This window comes from Bufo gargarizans, chromosome 10 (assembly GCF_014858855.1).
Source record: "Bufo gargarizans isolate SCDJY-AF-19 chromosome 10, ASM1485885v1, whole genome shotgun sequence".
NCBI classification, from domain to species: domain Eukaryota; kingdom Metazoa; phylum Chordata; class Amphibia; order Anura; family Bufonidae; genus Bufo; species Bufo gargarizans.
Genome location: NC_058089.1, coordinates 122,542,496 through 122,565,263, shown reverse-complemented (window position 1 = coordinate 122,565,263; position 22,768 = coordinate 122,542,496). Strand labels below are relative to the sequence as shown.

Sequence of the window (22,768 nt, the reverse complement as noted above, 5' to 3'; positions counted from 1 at the left end):
GATAAAATATTCTGTACATAATATATACAAGTTGCATGGCACAATGTTATTCTGCGTCAGTATCGGTCCTGTACAAACCCTAAAATATGCAGGAAAGTATCGACCCCCCAAAAAAATGTAACTTTAAAGTACACGTTTGCATAACCTGACATTTTAATATTTGGACACAATTGAAATCCTTTAGGAAACTGGAGGGGATAAGAGCTACATATAAAGAGGGAATCCAGGATCATAAAATAAAGGATCTAGTCTTTTACCAAAAACAGTGCTACGTCTGGTCATGGGACTGTCCGGCAATACCAGACAAAGGTGCCGCTGTGTCCGGATAGCCCTCATACCCCTAGGGGCTTTCACAGGAGCGGATGCCGTGCGGGTAATCCACTGCGTGAAAGAGCGCCAAGCCCCGTCCCGAACAGCAGAGACACGGAGCAGTGACATGATTGACAATGCTCCGTGCCTCTCTGGGATCTGTTTGCTACAAAATCACAGCGAGATAAAGTTGTCCGTGATTTTGTAGTAAAAGGGTCACAGAGAATAATCAATCATGTTACTGCTCCGTGTCTCTGCTGTCCGGAAGGGGGCTTGGCTGTATTACCCGCACGCCATCCGCTCCTGTGAAAGAGCCCTAGGAGGTGCGCTGAATGACCCCGAACACGCATTGTGCACTGCAAACCGCTTGTGTTGCCCTACATAAACTATAAAAGCAACATAGGCGTGCTCTTATATAATGAGAACCTAGGAATAACCGATAACACTGCCATCATTCGGGTAACTTTAACTTAACGTGTACCCCCAACAATGAACAGAATGGCGCAGATTAACTTAATGAATCAATCCTCCCTGACATAGAGCTCCAAATCCCCTGCTTCCATTCACACAACCATAGGTAAAATGCTGGCTGCTTGCAGCCAACACCAGGGGGCGCTCAGGGACACAGCAATAGTTCAATCATCACTGTATAAACCCCAAATGGAAGGAGCTTCACCGCTGGAAGACAGAATGGGGCCCCTGTACTGTCTACAGGGGCTAGGCTCCATCTCCTCATCTGCAATATGTAAGAGGGGGAAAAAATATAGGGAATTTGGAGCTCTTTTAAAAAAAATATATAATTTATATTTACTTTTTTTCTATAAAAAAACTATTATAAAATTTATCAGCATAGAACTTTGGAGCTAAAAAATAAAATCGATGTTGACAATTGGTGGTCCACTTTAAAGGGATTATCCAAGACTATTAAATGCCAACCAATGCTCCCCTCACACTGAATATACTTACTCCGGTCCCCGCACTGCCGCCAGGGGTGGGCAGCCAATGACGCGATGCTAGGGATGGCTCATCCCCATCCCCGCTTGCCATTGGCTGCTTACCCCCCACCCCGGACACTGGATGTTTTCATCCGCGCATGGGGAGAAGCGGCGGTGCGGGGAGCCAGGTAGGTATACTCATTGTGAGGGGCCCGGGCATATGAGGGATGGCATTCAATGGTCTTGGATAACCCCTTTAAAGTATGTTGGCAATATATTCACCAGCTGCTTAGCCGGGCAGACGCTCACCACGAGGACTCCAGGAAAGTTACGTGACAAACTGCGTGTTACACAAGGCTTTCCCAGAAGTCTGAACATAAAAACATGGATAACAGGAACAGGTAATTTTTTATGGCTACGGTGACACCGGGAGCAGCACCAGAAATCTACCCGACCCCCCAGTCAGACAGGGTATATAGCAGGATCTTGTGGCCCCTAATGACTGGTAATTCCGGACATGAATACAGGTGTGTCCAGCACACAGCGAGAAGCGCAGTCTCCCAGAGACTATAGAACTGAGATTTACAGCAGTCACAACACCAGGAAGTGAAGATGCACGAAACGCGGCCGCCGGCAGGCCTCCCTCACACCAGACAAAGCTTCTTCATCGTCCTCCACCGGTCCTTTATCATGATCGCCGTGCGCTGGTGGAAAGGATAGTTCTTCAGGATTTGGGCCCATTTGCCTTCACCATATTTTTCTACTCCTGACTTGATCCAATCAGTTTCTTCTATTGTCCACTGCAATTCCACAAAAAGAAAAATACATAAGCGAATGTAAGCTCTGCGCATCACCCCCGCCCGCAGACACAGCAGGGTATTCAGCCGGCGCCACCTGAGCGTAAAATTGGACTTTTGTACTTACCGTAACATCCCTTTCTCGTTCTATTCATTGGGGGACACAGCACCCGCCCAGCTACCACTAGGAGGCGACACCAGATATGAAAACCAATAGCAGTAGGAGAGAGAAACAAAAGCAAAGAACCAACATGTCCCGGACCGGGGAAGGAAAGACAAGGGGTGGGATCTGTGTCCCCCAATGAATTGAACGAGAAAGGGATTTTACAGTAAGTACAAAAATCCAATTCTCTGGTTAATGTCATTGGGGGACACAGCACCATGGGACGTCCCAAAGCAGTCCCCGAGGGTGGGAAGGAAATCTCATGCAAAAAGTCTGGCGCTGGAGAACCCTATGACCCAACAGGACCAGGAGAGGCCATGAAATGGTAGACAGAAAACTAAGGAAGTGAGCCGAGAGGCTCCAGGTCCAGGAAGAGTCCGAAGAAAGAAAAAAAAAAATGTGGGAGACCGCGAGGATACCAAGGACAAGTGCCTGGGAAAAAAGGCCATATGCAAGAAAGGAACAAAGGGAAACACCCAGCTCCATCCAAGGTGGGAAAAATAAAGAAGCTAGAGGATGGGGAACAGAAATGGGTGTCCTGCGCAAGAACCGAGAGTTGAACAAGTGCGCACTAGAGAGCCCGAGGAAGGATCTGGAAGAACCAGGAGAGCAGCACAACCAGAGTCTGTTGGTAATGGCCTAGCGCTCTGCATATAGAAGGATGCTCCAGACAGACCCAACAAGAAAAATTAGACCACGAGGGAACCTGGCAGGAGAGAAAATGCCTGGGAAAAGGACAGGAGCAACCCTGAACCAAAGGAAAAAAAACTTCCAGGCGACAAACTAAAAGGAAGACCCTGTGGACCACCCCTCGGCAAAAGGAAGGCGATTCCATAAGGCCTGGAAGCAAAAGGAACCCGACCAGTAAGAGGACCCAGCAAGGAAAAAACTCCAAATCATCTCAAACCAAAAACATGGCCTGTCTGTGGCAAACACCATGTGAAGGCCAAGGTAGAGAGGACACAAGGAAGCACTGGAGGCTGAATGATGGAGAGAAAGAATAGCAAAGACTCACCATGGGAAGGGAGCGAGCCTCCTTCTATTGCAAGGCAGGTGGAAAAAGAGAAACACCCTAGGACAGTGGTGGCGAACCTATGGCACTGGTGCCAGAGGTGGCACTCGGAGCCCTGACTGTGGGCACCCACACTCTGGAAAAAGTCTATGGTGTACCAGTATGCCTTTGACTTTTCCTACCATTCATCAGCGCAGGGACAGCACAGGCAGCAAACTGAATGTAGGGAGGCTATAATAGCTAAATGATAAAGTACATGGAAGATATACTGTATTGGTATGCAGGGCCCACAGAGACGGGGGGGGGGGGGGGGGGCGGTGCGACAATTAACTTGCTAACTTGCACTTGCCCCACAGACCAGCCGTCGGAAATGGACATGAATCATGAGGGGCAGAAATGTGAAATGATGGGGGGAGGCAAGAAATGGACATGAATTATGAGGGGCAGAAATGTGAATGATGGGGGAGGCAAGAAATGGACATGAATTATGAGAGGCAGAAATGTAAAATGATGGGGGGGCAAGAAATGGACATAAATCATGAGGGGCAGAAATGTGAATGATGGGGGAGGCAAGAAATGGACATGAATTATGAGAGGCAGAAATGTAAAATGATGGGGGGGCAAGAAATGGACATAAATCATGAGGGGCAGAAATGTGAAATGATGGGGAGAGGCAAGAAATGGACATGAATTATGAGGGGCAGAAATGTGAATGATGGGGGGAGGCAAGAAATGGACATGAAAAATGTAGATTCGCTTGTGTTGACAAAAATCCTTGCACCGGCCCTGTTGGTATTCAGGTTAAATTGCCGTGTTGGCACTTTGCGATAAATAGGTGGGTTCTGGGTTGCAGTTTCGGCACTCAGTCTGTAAAAGGTTCTCCATCACTGCCCTAGGAGAAGGTGGGAAGCTCATCCTGCCAGAGAAAGCAGCCAACCTCTGGGGGAGAAGGGGGTCCTCGGTAATGGCCAGGAGAAGGGAACGTAAAGACATGGTTCCCACACAAAGGGGGCGAGAATCGAGCCTCAGAAAAACTGGAACAAAATATCACTGTGAAATGTAAGACCAGAGAAATCCCTGGACACATGAAGCCTCAGGAAAAAAGGAACCAGTGACAGGCCCTGGTGATACAAGTGGGGACTCGTCTGAGGGACAGAAGAGGAGAAGAGAGAACAACAAACAGCCTAAGGAGGAACAGTTCTCAAATCGAGGGAAAGCTCCATCCCAGCTCCTATGGGCACTAGACAAACGGATTAGCCTAGTGTCTGTGGAGAGGGTATAGCCCACCTGGGTGGAGCCAACCTTTCACATATCTAGTGTCGCCTCCTAGTGGTGGCTGGGCATATACTCGTGGTGCTGTGTCCTCCAATGACATTAACAAGAAAGATATATTAGGCTGGGTTTATACATTCAGCTTTTTGTTATAGTTAAAATGTTTTTAGTTTTTTATCTTAAATTGCACAGATTTGTACTTGTATGTAGCACTTGCCCACGCAGTTACATGTTTTTACCTATAAAAAACACATTAGCAATTGCAAAACCGTGGCACCGTTCTTACCACAACAGAAAATGCATCTTGGACAAATGCTTCTATAGCAATTCCCCTTATGAAATATTAGTTTAAATGAGAAACGGGAGTGGTCCAATAACAGGACAACGAAAACTACCCATGGCCTGACTGTCAGTCACAGACGAGGAGTTTATAGTCTGTGCCTTAAAGAGGATCGCCACGATTTCTATATTGATGGTCTAACCCCTCAGGGTGGGCTACCAACATACTGACAGGAGCCCCCGGCACCCCCAACAAGCCAGAAATAGGTGCCAGAGCTACGCAGCTTCATCCATTGTGTAGTGCACGGAGCTGGTTGCTGCTCCCAGTAACCAGCGCCGTCCATTACACAATAGATGGAGCGGTGTAACGCTGCAGGTGGGGCTTCTGCAGAACAGCTGACCGGTAGAGGTGCCGTGAGTCGGATCATTGTGGATCTGATATTGAGGATCTATCCTAAGGATAGGCCTTAAATATAAATATCCTGGAGAACCCTTGTAAAGGGGTTTTCCGAGATCTTGATACTGATGATCTATCTTCTGGACAGGTCATCGGTATCTGATCGGTGGGGGTCTTGACTCCTGGGCTGCGCCACAGCCTTCTCACAGCTTGGTATCATTGAAGTGAATGGGGCTGAGCTGCGATACCAAGCTCAGCCGCCGTACAATGCACGGTGCTTGGTGAGCTGAGAGAAGGCAGCGGCGCTCACCGGAGCACTGGTGCCTTCTCAAACAGCTGATCTCAGGTGTCGGACCCCCACCGATCCTGATAGCAATCACTCCAGCTCTCGAGTAAACCTTGCTCGGTGCCTCTGTTGGCTCCAGCGGTGTGCTATGTCTGTATAAGGCGCGGAAACTTCCCAGTGCATTAACGTCTTGCCTCTGCCCTGCTAGCTCTTCTGTAAGGAGTACACATGGAAGCGGTATATGCACAGTATGTCACTGAGTCAACTACGCTGGAGCTGTTGGGCATGATCTAGAATCTGTGCATGTGCAGGGCCTGGGACTGCCCTCGGGACACTTGAGACCTCATATGCATACATAATGGGTATGTTACTCTGCAATGCTAGACCTATCTGTGGCCACAAGGTATGTTTGCACGTGTCTTAATTCCCCTAACCACAGCGTTTGGTAGCCATAAAGACCTGACAGATTGCCTTTAATGGAACTTCTCACTTTCGTACCAAGAGTTTCCGCTGATTTTGTGCTACCTAAAGTACATAAGGCCCTGTGATCGTTGTGTAGGCAGTTCCCTTATCTATGAACCAAACCTAAAGAACATATATTTACATGTATACCCAGACTGAAGAAGCAGTAGCCATATGGCAGAACTCCGTAGCACAGCCGACTTACCCTCCTCCTACCAGAACTGCTTGTACTGTTGGTAGATTTTGAAGATCCTGCAAAAAAAATAATAAATTATACTACAATAATAAAATATATATACAATATATATGCTCCTTACTAAATTTGGCCCATCTTAAGGCCTCATTCACACGTCTGTGTTCCATGTACATGTGCTGTACATGTTCGCCACAGACTGCACACGTCCCCATTCATTTTAATGTGTGTATTCAGACATCAGTGTTTTAGCACGGATGTTCGCTCTATTTTGTCATTGTTCACAGATCCATCACGCCCATTATAGTCTATGGGTCCGTGAAAGCCATCGATGCCATCCGTGTTTCATGGATCATTAGGAAGAGATGCTTTGAATATTATTGTTCAGCTGTGCAGGGTCAGTGAAACACGGATGGCACATGGACAGCAAAAAACAGACACACGGAACCATCACTGACCACCTTCTGATGGATTTGAGCACGGACGTGTAAATGAGGCTTAAAAGGGTTATCCAATACTATAAATTAAAGGGAGTGAACACAAGTCAACAAGCCGTTAACCTCATGAGAGATCACTGCATCCATGCCCGCACTTCAGGGTCCGCAATTCCGTTCCCGAAAAAAATAGAACATGTCCTATTCTTGTCCGCAATTGCGGACAAGAATAGGCATATTCTATAGTGCCGGCAATGTGCGGTCCGCAAAATGCGGAACACACATTGCCGCTGTCCGTGTTTTGCCGATCCGCGGATTCACAAAACACGTTGCGGACGTGTGAATGGAGCCTTAATCTGCAGCTGCTTTTAGGCAGGATCAGTAACAGGAGAAGTATGCATGCAAGTGTAGGACAGGAAGTGCCCAGCAGTACAGAGGATTTCAGAGAAGGAGGGTGAAAATCTTGCCAGAGCTAGAAACCTGTTCATTCTTGTGATGCAAGTGAGAACAGAGTTGGGAATGGATGCAAGAGAAAGTCACAGACAGCCCATAGCAACCAATGACGGTCCGACTTTAGTTTTACCCGAGGAATTCTAATACCGTTAATTGGTTGCTATGGACAACAAGGACACTATCTAAATGTTGATAAATGAGGGGCACTTTCTAGTAGGTTTTTACTGTAGCCGTGGAGCACAAGTCACTTACTCTGGAACAGATCATCCTCGTCGCTCCACGTGTCCTGCTCTTCCACAACACTTTCCTTTTCCGAGACTCGACTGTTTGTTCTGCAGAGGAAACGAGATCGATACGCGCTGCCGTCAGAGGGTCCTTACAGCTTCCATATACGCGCTGCCGTCAGAGGGCCCTTACAGCCTCCATATACGCGCTGCCGTCAGAGGGCCCTTACAGCCTCCATATACGCGCTGCCGTCAGAGGGTCCTTACAGCTTCCATATACGCGCTGCCGTCAGAGGGCCCTTACAGCCTCCATATACGCGCTGCCGTCAGAGGGCCCTTACAGCCTCCATATACGCGCTGCCGTCAGAGGGTCCTTACAGCTTCCATATACACATGGACGAATGAATAAACCCTGCCTCTGTTTACATAACATTCGGGCAATTTACATACTTTGTTTCCTTTTTGTATGCTGCTTTTTCTGCTTGCTGTCACTGAAAGGAAACATTTATCATTCACAACCCGCCTTGATCACGCCCAAGAGGAGCTCAGCTTTTTAGGACGCCTTCACACGCTGCAGATTTAGTTGCAGAATTTTGCGCCACTGAAAATTTGTTCCAGTCATTTAAATGGATTGGCAAACACGTGGATTTCTGCAAACCGATTTTAAATCACGGAAAACTCTGCAGCGTGTGAAGACGCCCTTAGAGATCTGATACACTGATAAATTGTGAACCTGCATGAGCAGAAAATTATCTAGACTTAAAGGAGGAGGCTTGAGGACATGTTAGAAAGGAAGGGGTGTCACCTGCAGACCCCAGAACATAAGCAGAATGAAGGGGCCTCACAGCCAAAGTGCATTACTAGGCACAGCGACGTGTGGGAGAGCTGTTGCGGGGGTTAGTCATTTACTATCCTCATACACGCCTATATTAGTTAACGGTTAGTTGCGCCGCTATCTACAACTTCACCCAGCTCACGGTCTAAATGTAAGATAGCTCCGAAGCGGTCTTAAATTTAGAACTGCTGCTGGATGCGCCAAAGTTATGAAGATGCCGACACCTCTACGTAACTTCAGCAGATCCTCCGCCAGATATAGGGGTTAAGATCGGCGTCTACAACGTTGGGCTTAATAAATGTGCCCCTTGGAGTCTCACTAGAAAATTCAGTGACATCATGAATTGTGGACCTAGTCCAGCTGACTGCAGGGATCAGTGATGGTCAGTTCGCAGTGTTCGCCACCAAACACATGCGGGCTGCCATCTTTAGTAAGGTAGACCCGTCCGGCAATGCACAGGTAAGCCCTTACCTGTGCCGGGAGCTGTTCTCAGAACTGCCTGCTCCCGGTGACTGCGTTTGATTTCAGACCAGCTCCTGGCACAGGTAAGGGTTTACCTGTGCATCGCCGGATGGGTGAGTCTACCTTACTAAAGATGGCAGCCTGCATGTGTTCACTGGCGAACACTGCGAAGTGGCCATCACTGGTAGGGATACCTTGCACTTGGCAATCCATTGCTTCCATTCTGGAGAAAATGCACTTTAAGGGTGCATTCACACGACCGTAAGTGTTTTGCAGTCCGCAAAACACGGATACCGGCCATGTGCGTTACGCATTTTGCGGACTGCACATGGCTGGCGCTATATATAGAGAATGCCTATTCTTTAGTTGCGGACAAGAATAGGACATGCTCCATATTTTTTGCGGGGCCGCGGAACAGAACAGATGCGGACAGCACGCGGTGTGCTGTCCGCATCTTTTGAAATGAATGGGCCAGCACCCATTTTGCAAAATTGCAGAACGGATTGCGGATCCATTTACACGGTTGTGTGAATGCACCCTTAATCTATATAAAATAACCTGTCACCAGCACTATGACGCCATCACTGAGGGCAGCAGTGTAGTGACGGACCCTCTGAGGTCAGTGATCTGTCAGTACACGCTGAACCCCACGCTGCGAGGGAGATGGGTCGGGTGAGGCTCACTGCCCACTCCTCCTCCAGACGATGACTGACAGGTCTCCTTCCTATGTCACTCTATGCACCCTTACCTCCCTCTCTTTCTTTCTTGATCGATAGGGCCTGGTTCATGAATAATCATCTCTGCTGGCCTTGTCAATCAAGACGACGGAGAAGCAAGGGTGCACAGAGTGACCTAGAAGTACTTGTCCTCCATAATGAGACGACAGCGCTAATTTAAAGGCATCATTAGCGGAGCTAGTCCTATACGGCACTGTCTCTGGTTTAACAGTGAATTTCCTGGTGACAGACTGCTTTTAATAGAAACAAAGACTGTCTCCAGTCATTGACAGCAAGCAGACATAGCATGCTACGTGCAGCAACTCTGAAAAGAACATGACGCAATCCGACTCCCGTTTTGGAGTTGCGGGGTGCATGCCATGATCTCTTTCAGAGCTGGGCATGTGACTTCACAGACCCATACAGGGCTTTCTTTTCAGGCCCGTATTTGGCCCTGGCTGGGGGCCACAGTTAGTGCATACACTCAGACCCTCTGATGTGGTATGGCATGCATCAAGTGCTTACGCTGTTTTCCTTCTTTTGTTTGTGGTGGGCGAGTTGAACAGTCTTCGGATGGTGGCGCTGCTGCGCTTCTGTTGCTGGGGCTGCTTCGGACTCTCCTCCTGTTTCTCTTCCTCTTCACTCTCCACCTGACTGTCCTGGTCCATGACCAACTGGTGGAGAGTCAAACATTTCCCCTGTACCTTCTCATCTAGGACTGAAGCCTCCTCTCTGGGGGAGCAAGCACGGTGGCTCTTACTGTTTTGCGTGTTATTACAGACACTTCGTAGATGGGCGTTTTCCCTACAGAAGTCTGTCTCACAAAGGTGTCTGAATTTAACATCAGGGTTGTCATCTTGACAGAGTAATAAGAACTTAGATCTCATAGCAGACAGGCTAAAGGTAGGACCACAGTCTACTTCTGACCTATAAGGACAAGAAGGACATACAGCTCGTGAATCCCCACTGCCTCATCACGGAGGTCTTCAACCATGCCGAAATTAAAAGGGTTTCAGGGTACGTCATCAATATCAGATCAGCTGTGTGCGGAGGCCGCGGTGTTTTGGTGAGCGACGTCACTTCTTCGCAGCTCACCAAGCACTGTCTCTACATTACATAGCGGCTCAGCCCCATTCACTTGAACGTGACGTCACTGGCCTTGGAAGAGGCCACAGTCTCCCCAGAAAACCGCAGACTCTTCAAACAGCTGATCGGCAGGGGTGTCGCTTGTACAGGATTAGAAATGCATCGCCTTCATACTTCAGATTACTATAGATCTGGAACACTTCACTGTTATAGCTTGACTATACATACCCAATGTCCTTTGCTGAACTGGTGATATCACTGCTCTGGGACACCAAGATCTGAGACTTAAGATCTGGTGTCAAGGAATCTTCCTCTGAAGACAAAACGTTCCCCAAACTCTGCTCAGGCTGCTTATCGGAGGCAAGATGTTCCTTGGACTTCCCCTTTAAATCTGCAGGTTCTTTCTGTGCAAGCTTAAAACAGGAACCATAAGTTAGTAAGGCGGTCAGGATAATTCTCATCTTAAACCTAATTTATATCCAGATATCAATAAAATCTTCCAAGGAATCTGGAAAGTTCCTTCCAAACAAGATTAAGCTGTCCATATACATTCGATCTATGTCGGCCGAACACGCGGCTCGTGGCAGGGCAGGATCAACTGCCTGATCCTTTTGTCCTCAAGAGAGGTGTTTGGCAGCGGCTTTCTACCTTCTCCCTAAATCTGTCCGTTTTTACGAGTGCGACTCTTCACCGCTTACCTGTTCGCCGTTGACATTGGACGCAGCAGCTGTCATTACACTGCCCCGCCGCTGCGCCCCTGCCACGATCTCTTCAAACAGCTGATCGGTGTGGTGCCTGGAGTCAGACCTCCGCCAGTCTAATAACTATGACCTATCCTGAAGATAGCTCGTCAATATGAGAAAACCGGAAAAAACCCTTGTCCATAAAATAAAAGGCCTTGCCTATAAATAATTACAAGGGGGAAAGTCCGTCTTGCTGTAATATCCCTTTAGGATTAGGCACTTTTTGCGTCAGAACATTGTCCCACGAAAAATATTCTACAGTTTTCAAACCAGCCCCTGAATCTGAATACTTTTGTAATTACATGTAATTAAAAATGTATTATAGCTACTAAGTTATTAAATAAAATCTATCTGTACAGCGCCACCTGCTCTCTATTCTATTTTCTTATTTCTTTGACCTGCTCACTAAGGTGGCCGCACATGCTCAGTTTCATCCTTCAACCGCTTCCTGAGCTGTGATAGGGAGAGAGCTGCAGCGGAATGGACACGCCCCCCCTGAGCTGTGATAGGGAGAGAGCTGCAGCGGAATGGACACGCCCCCCTGAGCTGTGATAGGGAGAGAGCTGCAGCGGAATGGACACGCCCCCCCTGAGCTGTGATAGGGAGAGAGCTGCAGCGGAATGGACACGCCCCCCTGAGCTGTGATAGGGAGAGAGCTGGAGCAGAATGGACATGCCCCCCTGAGCTGTGATAGGGAGAGAGCTGCAGCGGAATGGACACGCCCCCCTGAGCTGTGATAGGGAGAGAGCTGCAGCGGAATGGACACGCCCCCCTGAGCTGTGATAGGGAGAGAGCTGCAGCGGAATGGACACGCCCCCTGAGCTGCAGCAGAAAAGACACTCCCCTTGAGCGGTCAGCTTAAAATAAATCTAGATGTGGAGATCTCTAGATCCATGTGAGGTCCAGGGCTGGTTCTAGCTTAGTTAGAAAGGTATTGTCATGTTCCATATGATGTCATATTTTGTTATTTTTTACATTAGTTATGAGATAACCCCTTTAACATTTATGATGAATGGATCTATTAGATACTGTTAACCACTTACAGTCAGCAAGAAGGATGGAATATTCTGAATCTGGCTCTCAAACATATCGTAAACCTTGTCTTTGATTGTAGACAAGGAAAAATTGGCAATCAATGGATGTTTTATGTTCCGCTCCTGGATGATATGCATCAGATCTGCCCGCAGCTGCTGAAAGAAGACAGTCGCTGTCAGAAGAGCTATAGACATGCTAATAGTTACCATACAGGAATGATAAAGTGCCTTTTATCTTAGAGGGCACTTATTTATACAAAAAAAAAATATATAATGCTAAAATATGGGAACATTGATGTGCGGCAGATGAGCAGAACTATCTGTAACCGTCCCAGTCACCTGAATAGGGTGGTCAGAAATCAATTCAGATGTATGGAATTCAGATGCAGAAAGTCCTGCAACAAACCAGCCACACATTTTATGCTTCAGCGTTTTTGCAGAGTGAGGATGAGATTTCTCTTCCAGCTTTATTTTTATTTAGTTATTAGTTATTAGTTTTCTATGATCCATTGTCTCAAAATAAACATAGGTTCCATAGAAATCATATAGAATTATCTCTGTATATGAAAGTAGGAAATGACTGCAATCAGCCAACATCTATATATCCTGTATACAAAAAACAAGAAAAAAAATAAAGAAACTAAAAATTCTCTCCTGCACTTCAGTATGGTGGAGATCCCAAAGAGACCAGATCTTCAAGAACCGGTCTGCACTGCCATGCAATAAGGGCGTATAGTATTCTAGAGAAGAAATGCCCCGAATACTGGAGTAATAATCTGCTTTAGGCCGAATGCACACGCCGTGCGCTTCATGCCACCGCTGCACTACAGTAATACACTGGTATGATCTATGAAGCAGCGGCATGAAGCGTACGGCGTCATAGCAACCAATGACGCCGTGCGCTCTTACTGTCAGCAGGATGCCAGGCCAGAATACCACGGACCGCTCACGTCCGTGTGCATTCGGCCTTAGACGGTGGAGCAGATCGTTTCCAGAAGTAATAAGACATTTTGCTGCTGGGAGCAAATGGAGGAGCAGCCTGGAGCTACGCTTCCCCAGTCCCCTGGCGGAAATATTCACCAAGTAGGTAAGCGGGTCTAAGTCCACTGTGCACCCCAGGATGACAGAAGCAACCATATTCCAAAAGGTGAATACATGGGGGCATTTCCTAAATATGTGAAAGAGTGAGGGACCGGTGGCTGAGCATCGCCAGCAAGTATTGGGTATAGAACAGTATGCAAGGAGTGTGGTACCAAAGCATCAAAATCTTCAGTTGATTCATTTCTTAAAGGGCTTCTGTCAGCCCACTAAACCGTTTTTTTTTTTTTTTGGGTTAATAATAATCCCTATACTGCGAGCTCCCTATACATAAGCTAAATATTCATTTTTGTTCAGTAGATTTTGTTAAAAAGCAATTTTTATAATATGTAAATTACCTTGCTACCAGCAAGTAGGGCGGCTAGTTGCTGGTAGCAGCCGCATCCTCCGATCCTAATGACGCCCCCTCCGCTGTGTGAGTGACAGGGCCAGGGAACGGGATCGTTCTCTGCTGGCCCTGTTTGAATTCAAAATATCGCGCCTTCGCCGTACCTGTCTTTAATCGGCGCGGCCGCTCTCTCGGCCGCTCCATCCTCAATGCGCCTGCGCCGGGTGTAGATGTGACGTCATCGGCGCAGGCGCATTGAGGATGGAGCGGCCGCCTCTCAGTGCGCCTGCGCCGATTAAAGACAGGTACGGCGCAGGCGCGATATTTTGAATTCAAACAGGGCCAGCAGAGAACGATCCCGTTCCCTGGCCCTGTCACTCACACAGCGGAGGGGGCGTCTTTAGGATCGGAGGATGCGGCTGCTACCAGCAAGTAGCCGCCCTACTTGCTGGTAGCAAGGTAATTTACATATTATAAAAATTGCTTTTTAACAAAATCTACTGAACAAAAATGAATATTTAGCTTATGTATAGGGAGCTCGCAGTGTAGGGATTATTATTAACCAAAAAAAACGGTTTAGTGGGCTGACAGAAGCCCTTTAAAATCTCACCCACTTGTCTGGTACTGTAAAAGAAGCCGCATGCTAATCCACAGCGTTTCAGTAATGTGTGGACGTACCCCGAGATGATAGGAGCGATCAGATAGGATCTAACTGTATCATAAATCAGTCCTGAAAAAACCCCCATAAATCCTGGAGTTCTCCCACAAAACGCATAGGTGGTAAAGGGATTAGACCATGACCGTCATGAGACAACCCCTATAACAGGGATGTTCAACCTGCGGCCCTCAAGCTGCTGTAAAACTACAACTGTTCAGGCACGCCGGGAGCTGGAGGGCCGCAGGTTGAGCATGCCGGCCCTATAATATTAAACCAGGAAAGAGGATTCCATGACAGAACTTCTCTAAAACATCTGATAAAGTAAGAACAGGTGAGGTCACGAAGAAACGATACAGTGACATCTCTCCAAAAGACTACTACCCTCATCCAGAAAAAGTTCTGAGACAACTTTTCAGCTCTGCCACATATCATGCAAACCGGCCATCTTCTTGGAGAAGACCATCCCCTGGGCGGTCGCATCAATAAGCCCTCACTGTACTGGCTGCTACTCACTCTTGTATTTCTGGTGTTCGCAATGTGCTTCCTTATGACGCTCTTGGCTCTGCTAAACTGCTGCTTCTGTATACAGGCAACCACCGCCTGCAAAAGAGAACAAGGCCGTCGTGAGGAACAAGGCAGAAGCTTGCATTGCATGAGGAAGGTATGGGCTTGGAAGAACGGAAACCTTTCCATTTAGTGACAGCAAAGATTTTATAAAAAAGTGTGTGGAACTCATACATCAGTCAGAGCTTGACAAAAATTATTTTGCGCACTCTGTGCACCAGTCCAGCATCCATAGCCTTAATGGGGTATTCCCATCTCAGACAATGGGGACATATCGCTAGGATATGCCCCCATTGTCTGATTGGGGCAGGTTCCACCTCTGGGACCCTCACCTACAACAAGAACGGAGCGGGGAGAGCTGTGGCTGGAGGACCCCGGATTTCGCAGGTGAATGGGAAGTGAATGGGAGTGCACACGCGGCCCCTGCTCCCATTTATTTCAATTTCGGCAGCCTCATAGAAATGAATGGAGGGCGGCAGTGCATGCGCAGTGTGAACTCTGTTCATTTCCCTGCTCCGTTCTCATTGTAGGTGCGGGTCCCAGAGGTGGGACCCGCACCTATCACACAATGGGGGCATATCCTAGCGATATGCCCCCATTGTCTGAGATGGCAAAACTCCTTTAAATGGGGGCATATCGCACCTCTTCTTAGAACAGAGCCCACAAAGTGCCTGAGGGCGCATTGGGCATGCGCGGCCATCCTCCATTCATTTCTATGGGAGTGCCGAAAATAGCTGAGCAGCATGCTTGGTTATTTTCGGAAGTCCCATTGAGATTAATGGGAAGCTTTCTGCACAAATGCAGCCACCGCTCTATTCACTTCTATGGGGCTAACAGAAATAGCTGAGCACTGGCACTCCCACAGAATTGAATGGCGGGCGGCCACATCACTTTGCAGGTTCCGTTCTAAGGATAGGTGCAGATCCCACCTATGGATCCCTACCTAGCAAACATTTGGGGGTATATCCTAGCGATATTCCCCTCAATGTCCAAGAGGAGACAATCCCTTTAAAGCGCCGAACAGAAAAACACTACATGCTATATTTTTTATTGGTCTGCTAGAGTGAGACATCCGGTGTTAAATCTGACGCGCCAGATGCCAGAAACGATGCCGCAGAAACCCACAGGATCTGTTCTGGCATCAGTCTCCCTACAGCATTCCTGTACCAGACACACGTATACAAGTTCTCTTTTCTACTTTTGCGCTGCTGCATTCAAAGACCCAGAACATTAATATTTTTACGTGAGGGATTTTTATCTATGCGCGATGAGCGAGATTTCATTGGTGCCATTTTAAGCTACATATGTCTTATTATTGGACAATGGAATGAACAAAAAATAATAATCATTTTGGTGCAAGTGAAAAATGGCAATTCTTTTTTGGGGGGGGTGGGGGGGTGGGACTTGAACAGGCCATCTTCTGATTGCTCATATGATATAGTGTATTATGTCAGTCACCGTATAACTGACACAATGCCTTATCAGCCCTCGTGACCTGTACGTGGCAGGCTTAGATGCTCCTGACATGTCTGGTTTATTAGCTCCATGTAATAATTCTGGAGCATCTATTCTTATGGCTCTATGTTGTGCCATTCCTTTATTATTCCTGCTAGAAGTTATGAATGAATTACTAGCAGTCTGCAGTAAGGGTACAGAGGGGTTCCTGTGGCAGACATAGGATTAAAGAGAAGTTCTCCCCACTCCTGATGTTTTAATAGCGTCTTGCATTCCCCATGTAATAACAGTTCTGGAGCATCTGTTCTTATGGCTCTATGTTGTGTCATTTCTTTATTATTCCTGCTAGAAGTTATGAATGAAATGTTAGCAGTCTGCAGTAAGGGTACAGAGGGGAGGTAACCAGTTGGGGGTTTGTACCTGCACAGACTGACAATGGCAGCACTGATTGGACAGTCAGTTTGTGCAGGGACACACCCCCAACTGGTTACCTCCCCTCTGTACCCTTACTGCAGACTGCTAGCAATTCATTCATAACTAGTAGAAATAATAAAGGAATGGCAGGACATAGAGCTATAAGAATAGATGTTCCAGAATGGTTATTACATGGGGAATGCATAAAGTTATTAAAACAGACATGTCAGGAGAGGTCCTCTTTAAGCCTCTGTCTGCCAATGGAACCCCTTGTCACCTCAAGATTCCATTGTGGGGAATGGGAGTGATAAAGGAAGCTTCTTTCCACAAAACAAAGCTTATAAGCATGCGCTATCACCGTGCAGTCCATCTATGACACGGTGTGACAACTACTCCAGTGCCAGACATGTGGGGCGCAGGAAGGGGTTAAATGACTGTAGGAGAACCAATTTGCAATAAAAAGAATATAAAACCTACTGCCTCTTTAAGCATTTGCTGGTTTGTATTGATGAGATCAGCAGGAAAGGTCTTCTCCTGCTTCATTGAGTCCAATATTCCAACAGCCGTTTCGAGCGGCGTCTCGTTCTCGTTTTCATCAAACCTACAATCTGAAGATACAGAGAAGGACTTTGGGTCATATAAAAAATAATAAATGCATGATAGGCATCACCAGTCCATGACAAGTCTGCACGCGGACTACTCACATGGATATCCAGAGAGCTGGGAGCCCGGCGCTGCTGTGGATTTTTGTATTAGACAATCTGCATCTGAAACTCAGATTTTCATGCGACAAATCCAACACAGTACCAGCCGAGTAAGATGACATTTTCAAAATCTCACAAAGTGTCGACATTTTTCGCATGGAAATTAACATGCAGAGTAGGATCTGAAATCCGCAGCCTGTGAATTAATTTTTTTGCGGATTTTCAGAGCAGGCTTCACCCTTTACAACGCAGAGTGAGACCGGGGCAAATCCGCATCAAATCCAAAACTGCAAGTAACAGATGTGGATTTTGGTGCAGAATTGAAACAACACTGCTATGTGCATGTGACCCGGAGGCAGATCTGCTTTCAATATAATCTAAATCTACTCCCTCCCTGTGTGAGTGTGATCCTGCGTTCTGGACCCTGCACGCGGCATTGTCACGATTGATAATGCTATGTGCCCCTTCATGACCTTACGATTATACCGACATAAAGCTGCCAGTATGATTCTGTACTGAAAAGCATGCAGAGGCACATAGCATTATCAATCATGTTAATTAGTGCTGTATCCGAACCCGAATAGTTAACAATATAGCCGTACCGTGAAATGTATGGGCTCCGCTGAGGACTTTGTGAACTTGTGGCACATGTTGGCTTTGTTAATGAGGCAGGAAGCAGAGTTCAGCTTTGGATTTTGACACTGTAATTTATGCAAAAAAACGAAGTGTCACGTCATGGACGCGACACGAAGCAAGTCTCGCAATATTTACCGCAAGTTTGCAAAGACCTCAGCAGAACCCACACATTTTACAGTAGGACGGAGGCTTACAAACGCTCAACACCAACGATAATGCTGTGCGCTCCTGCAAGACAAGCAGGGTCCAGAGCGAAGGATAACGCTCGCACACGGAGCTCGGTTCCCGCAATGGACTCTCGTCTGAAAGAGCCCTAACAGAATGAACATGATGTGGATTTTAAAAGGGGTTGTGCACTAGTTTCAGGACCTCTCAGACTGGGGAGGATCTGCGTTGGTGATCATACTTACCACACCCGGGCACTGGGTCCCGGCCCGCGAGCTCCCCGCCACTGGGTCCCGGCCCGCGAGCTCTCCGCCCTACACTGCTTTGTCTCAGATCCCTCCATGTACATTTCTGGTCTGGCGCAGATGCCGCCAATTACTGGCTGCAGCAGTGACCTGCTCCCCTGGCGTGATGTGACCATTTGACATGACGCACAGGAAGCAAAGGCCAGTGACTGGCTGCATCTGCGCAAGACCAAAAGTTTACATGGAAGGACCTAAGACAAGCAGCGGAGGGCTGGGAGAGAATGAGCCGGCACCAGCGGACCAGGTAAGGCTACTTTGACACCAGTGTTTTTGCTGAATCCGTCATGGATCAGCAAAAACACTTCCGTCATAATAATACAATCGTCTGCATCCGTTATGAATGGATCCGATTGTATTAGCTCTAAAATGACCAAGATGGAGCCGGCAGCAAAACCGTTGTAAGTCAATGGGCGCCGGATTGGTTTTCTTTTGTGTCCGAGAAAACGGATCCGACACCACTGACTTACATTGTCATGACGGATCCCTCCCGCTCTGCATCCCAGGGCGTACTCAGAAACACTGCTTACAGCGCTTTGGTGTGCGTCATGGGAACGCAATGAAACGAAATGTATTCTGGTGACTCTGTTCCCTTCAGTCACGTTTTGTCCCCATTGACAATGAATAGGGACAAAACTGAAGCGTTTTCCTCCAGTATTGAGATTCTATGACGGATCTCAAGAGAGACGCGAGTGTGAAAGTAGCCTTATACTGGGTTCACACCTGAGCGTTCTGAAAGGAGCGCTCTGTATGCGCGATTGTACGGGCGTTTACAATCGCGCATACAGAGACAAGCAAACGCCCATTGTCGCGCATTCCCGAAAGTCTATGTACGGGAACGCGCGACAAAACGCCCCAAAGAAGCTAAAGAACTTTTTGGAGCGTAGGGCGTTTTTCAGCGCGTTCAAACGCACTGTAAAACGCTCAAGTGTGAACCAGGGCCATAGGGAAGCATTGGTTTTCATGTGTTTGAACGCGCTGTAAAACGCTCAGGTGTGAACCCAGCCTTAGTATGATCTACAACGCAGGTCCTGCCAGTCTGAGAGGTCTGGAAATTGGTGCACAGCATTCACTACTACACAGCACGTGATTGGGGTATAAAACGCCTCAGTCACATCAACTGCTGGAGGAATGGCAGCAAAGAATTCAGAACCCTGAACATGTCTGAAGAACAACTCTAAGGGCACTGGGGCGTACCTCCCCCCCCCAAAAAATAAAGAGCATTCTATAAACTGCCTTTACTCACCAAGATCCCCTCCTTCTTCAACACAGGACAGGAGCTGCATTATACGTAGAACCTGGGAGTTCTGCTCCACGGACTTCAGACGTCGCTGCATTAATACTAGAAATAAGAGAAACAAAGGCGATCAATGACAGACACAGTCGGACGACAACAGGCGTGTATGATATGAAACCCGCCCCATGCACGACGCCCAATCACCTGCCAACATATGGAGGGACCCCGACTGTCCTCTGATTCACTTTCAGATCTCTCGGGTGCAATTCCAAACTTAGGCTCTATTCACACTGTCGGTGACCGGAGAGCAGAAGAAAACCCTCTTGGGGCCTGTAGATCCATTTAAAGGGACTGTCCAGGTTGTTTTATGATAGGTTACTTCTAGCAGGAACCAGTTAAAATAATGGTAAACTCACCTTAAAGAGGTTCTGCACTTTGTTTTAACTGATCATCTATCCTCTGATCGGCGGGGGTCCGACACCCGGGACCCCCACCGATCAGCTGTTTGAGAAGGCAGCGGCGCTCCAGCAGCGTCGCTGCCTTCTCACTGTTTACCGCCGGCCCACTGACGTCACGACTAGCATCACTGACCTGGGCGGGGCTAAGCTCCATTCAAGTGAAGAGAGCTTAGCCCCGCCCACGCTAGTTGATACTAGTCGTGACGTCAGTGGGCTGGCGGTAAACAGTGAGAAGGCCGTGGCGCTGCTGGAGCGCCGCTGCCTTCTCAAACAGCTGATCGGCGGGGGTCCCGGGTGTCGGACCCTCACCGATCAGATGCTGATGATCTATCCAGAGGATAGATCATCAGTTAAATAAAAGTGCAGAACCCCTTTAACACCCCCTTGCCGATCCAGCGTCACCGCTCTGTCCGCTCCCCAGTGGTGCCGCCGCCGCCGCAGCGTGTTGTTTTGGCTACAGCGGTGACACCCCGTTCACTGCTGCAGCCAAACACTGGCCTCTGCGGTGTACCGTAGGAGACTGCTAAGGTCAGCGATGGACTGCGGCGGTATACGAGACGTCACCTAGCAGCCAAAATACACCGCGGCTGCAGCCCAGGGGAGAGGACGACACCGGATCGGCAGGGCCGCGGTTAGGCAAGTTTTTCATTATTTTAAACAGACTCCCAGGAGAGTAGAACTACAACTCGGATGATCCCTTTAATGGCCACAAGACCTTAGGCCTCTTTCACACGGGAGTCGCATGCGAGGGCCAGACAAAATGCGGGTGCATTGTGGGAAAATGTGCAATTTTTCTGCGCGGGTGCAAAGCGGTTTAATGCGTTTTTCATGCGCGTGAGAAAATTGGCATGTTTGACAGAAGTTCGGGTTAGGTGTTGTGTAGATTTTATTATTTTCCCTTATAACATGGTTATAATGGAAAATAATAGCATTCTGAATACATAGTACAATAGGGATGGAGGGGGTTAAAAAAAATAAAAAATAATAATAATTAAACTCGCCTCATCCACGCGCAGCCCGGCTCGTCGTCTTTCTTCTTCGAGGACCTGGGAGAAAAAGGACCTTTGGTGACGTCACTGCGCTCATCACATGGTCCGTCACATGGTCAATCCCCATTGTGACAGACCATATGATGAGCGCAGTGACGTCACCAAAGGTCCTTTTTCTCCCAGGTCCTCAAAGAAGAAGAAAGACGACGAGCCGGGCTGCACGAACAAGTGGATGAGGCGAATTTAATTATTATTATTTTATTTTTTTTAACCATCCCTAATTTACTTAGCATTCTTTATTAAGAATGCTATTATGAAAATAATAAAGATCGGGTCCCCATCCCGATCGTCTCCTAGCAACCACGCATGAAAATCGCACCGCATCCACACTTGCTTGCGATTTTCACACAGCCCCATTCACTTCTATGGGGCCTGCGTTGCATGAAAAACGCACAATATAGAACATGCTGCGATTTTCACTTAACGCACAAGTGATGCGTGAAAATCACCGCTCATCTGCACAGCCCCATAGAAATGAACGGGTCCGGATTCAGAGCGGGTGCAGTGCGTTCACCTCACGCATTGCGCCCGCGTGGAAGGGGCCTTAGGGTCTTACATGCAGGTAACTCTCTCCCACGTTAGGCAGTGGCTATAAATTAGTCTTCCTTACTAAAAGAGTCTCCACACACGTTGTTAGTCATTTAGGGGATATATCTGACCCTGGGAAAGCTGGGTGACATGATACCGCTGTTACCCACCTGTCCCAGCAATGTTACCTACTTATTCCGTGATACAACTTCTCTAGAAACAGTAAGACGATGTTCACACACAGCAGACGAAATTCAGAAATTAGAAAAAATAAAATAAAATTGGGGCAACACAGACCATGGTTGGCCTTGTGGCCAAAGCAGCCAATCACAGCGCAGCTTACATTTCTGAAGAGCAGACTATCAAATTAAAGTTGCGCTGTGATTGGTTGCTATGGGTAACAGTTACACAGATCTGCCCCATAAGGACAAATTAATACGTTGGACGGAACCAAGTTGAGGGGAGGGGGGGGGGTTAAATAAAGAAAAAAACGGTGACTTCTATCCCATATCCGGACATCATCAAAGCAAACATCCAAGGAGCGCCCCTCTTTCGGTACCACCTCGTACAGCAGTCCTGCAGGACATCACATCCACTCACTTGACACGATATCCCGTATCTGGACGAAATCCTCATTTCGGCGGTTCTTGAAGGCATCCACGTAAAGATGGAAGAAGTATTCCAGCACCCACTGGTTTACCGCAGGCTCCAGAGCCCACAGGCCACAGTCGTCAGAGCTCCCCTCCATCCTGCTCTCCAAAATTCGCCGCGAAACGGTCCCACTTCCGGGGGTGGCGTCACGTGACTTGGAAGGCCACAGTCGCCATGATGGGAAGGGCGGAAACAGATATTCTGACTCTTATTATTAGCTATATTTTTTGTGGTATTTTAAAACTGATGACCCTGTATATACGGATAAACCAATGAATACAAGACAAAAACGCAATTTTTTTATTTTTTCATATTACAGAACTTGCCAAGGTTTACACAGCGTTTGCAAGCCTTGGTCAAAAGAACGCCCCCAAACGACAGGACCGCCCATTTATATTTGCGTAAACCACGCCCCTGCGGGGGGTGTTT

At 47.7% G+C, this 22,768-nt stretch overlaps 1 protein-coding gene across 3 annotated transcripts; it reads right to left on the bottom strand.

Moving 5' to 3' along the window:
• Nucleotides 1–535: 535 nt before the first annotated feature.
• On the bottom strand, nt 536–22,450 carry TERF2 (telomeric repeat binding factor 2). Of its 3 annotated transcripts, none has more exons than XM_044270147.1 (10): nt 22,289–22,450; nt 19,663–19,758; nt 17,087–17,217; nt 14,690–14,776; nt 12,102–12,245; nt 10,544–10,728; nt 9,755–10,156; nt 7,245–7,324; nt 6,118–6,164; nt 536–2,044 (listed from the first exon to the last, which is right to left on the bottom strand). In XM_044270147.1, exons 1-10 carry the CDS (start codon nt 22,434–22,436, stop codon nt 1,889–1,891), a joined length of 1,476 nt encoding a protein of 491 aa, XP_044126082.1. In that variant the 5' UTR covers nt 22,437–22,450; the 3' UTR covers nt 536–1,888. The 3 variants fall into 3 exon arrangements, with proteins under 3 accessions (XP_044126082.1, XP_044126081.1, XP_044126083.1); XM_044270146.1 differs by having other exon boundaries at nt 537–2,044; nt 12,102–12,248; XM_044270148.1 differs by having other exon boundaries at nt 542–2,044; nt 9,755–9,961; nt 12,102–12,248.
• Nucleotides 22,451–22,768: the final 318 nt, after the last annotated feature.

Coding starts and splice junctions, on each gene's coding strand:
- TERF2 (XM_044270146.1), bottom strand. CDS start 22,436: ATGGAGGGGAGCTCTGACGACTGTGGCCTGTGGGCTCTGGAGCCTGCG. Junction 14,777..17,086: donor AGCAAATGCTTAAAGAGGCA/GTAGGTTTTATA, acceptor TCTCTTTTGCAG/GCGGTGGTTGCCTGTATACA. Junction 10,729..12,101: donor TTCCATCCTTCTTGCTGACT/GTAAGTGGTTAA, acceptor TCCTGTTTTAAG/CTTGCACAGAAAGAACCTGC.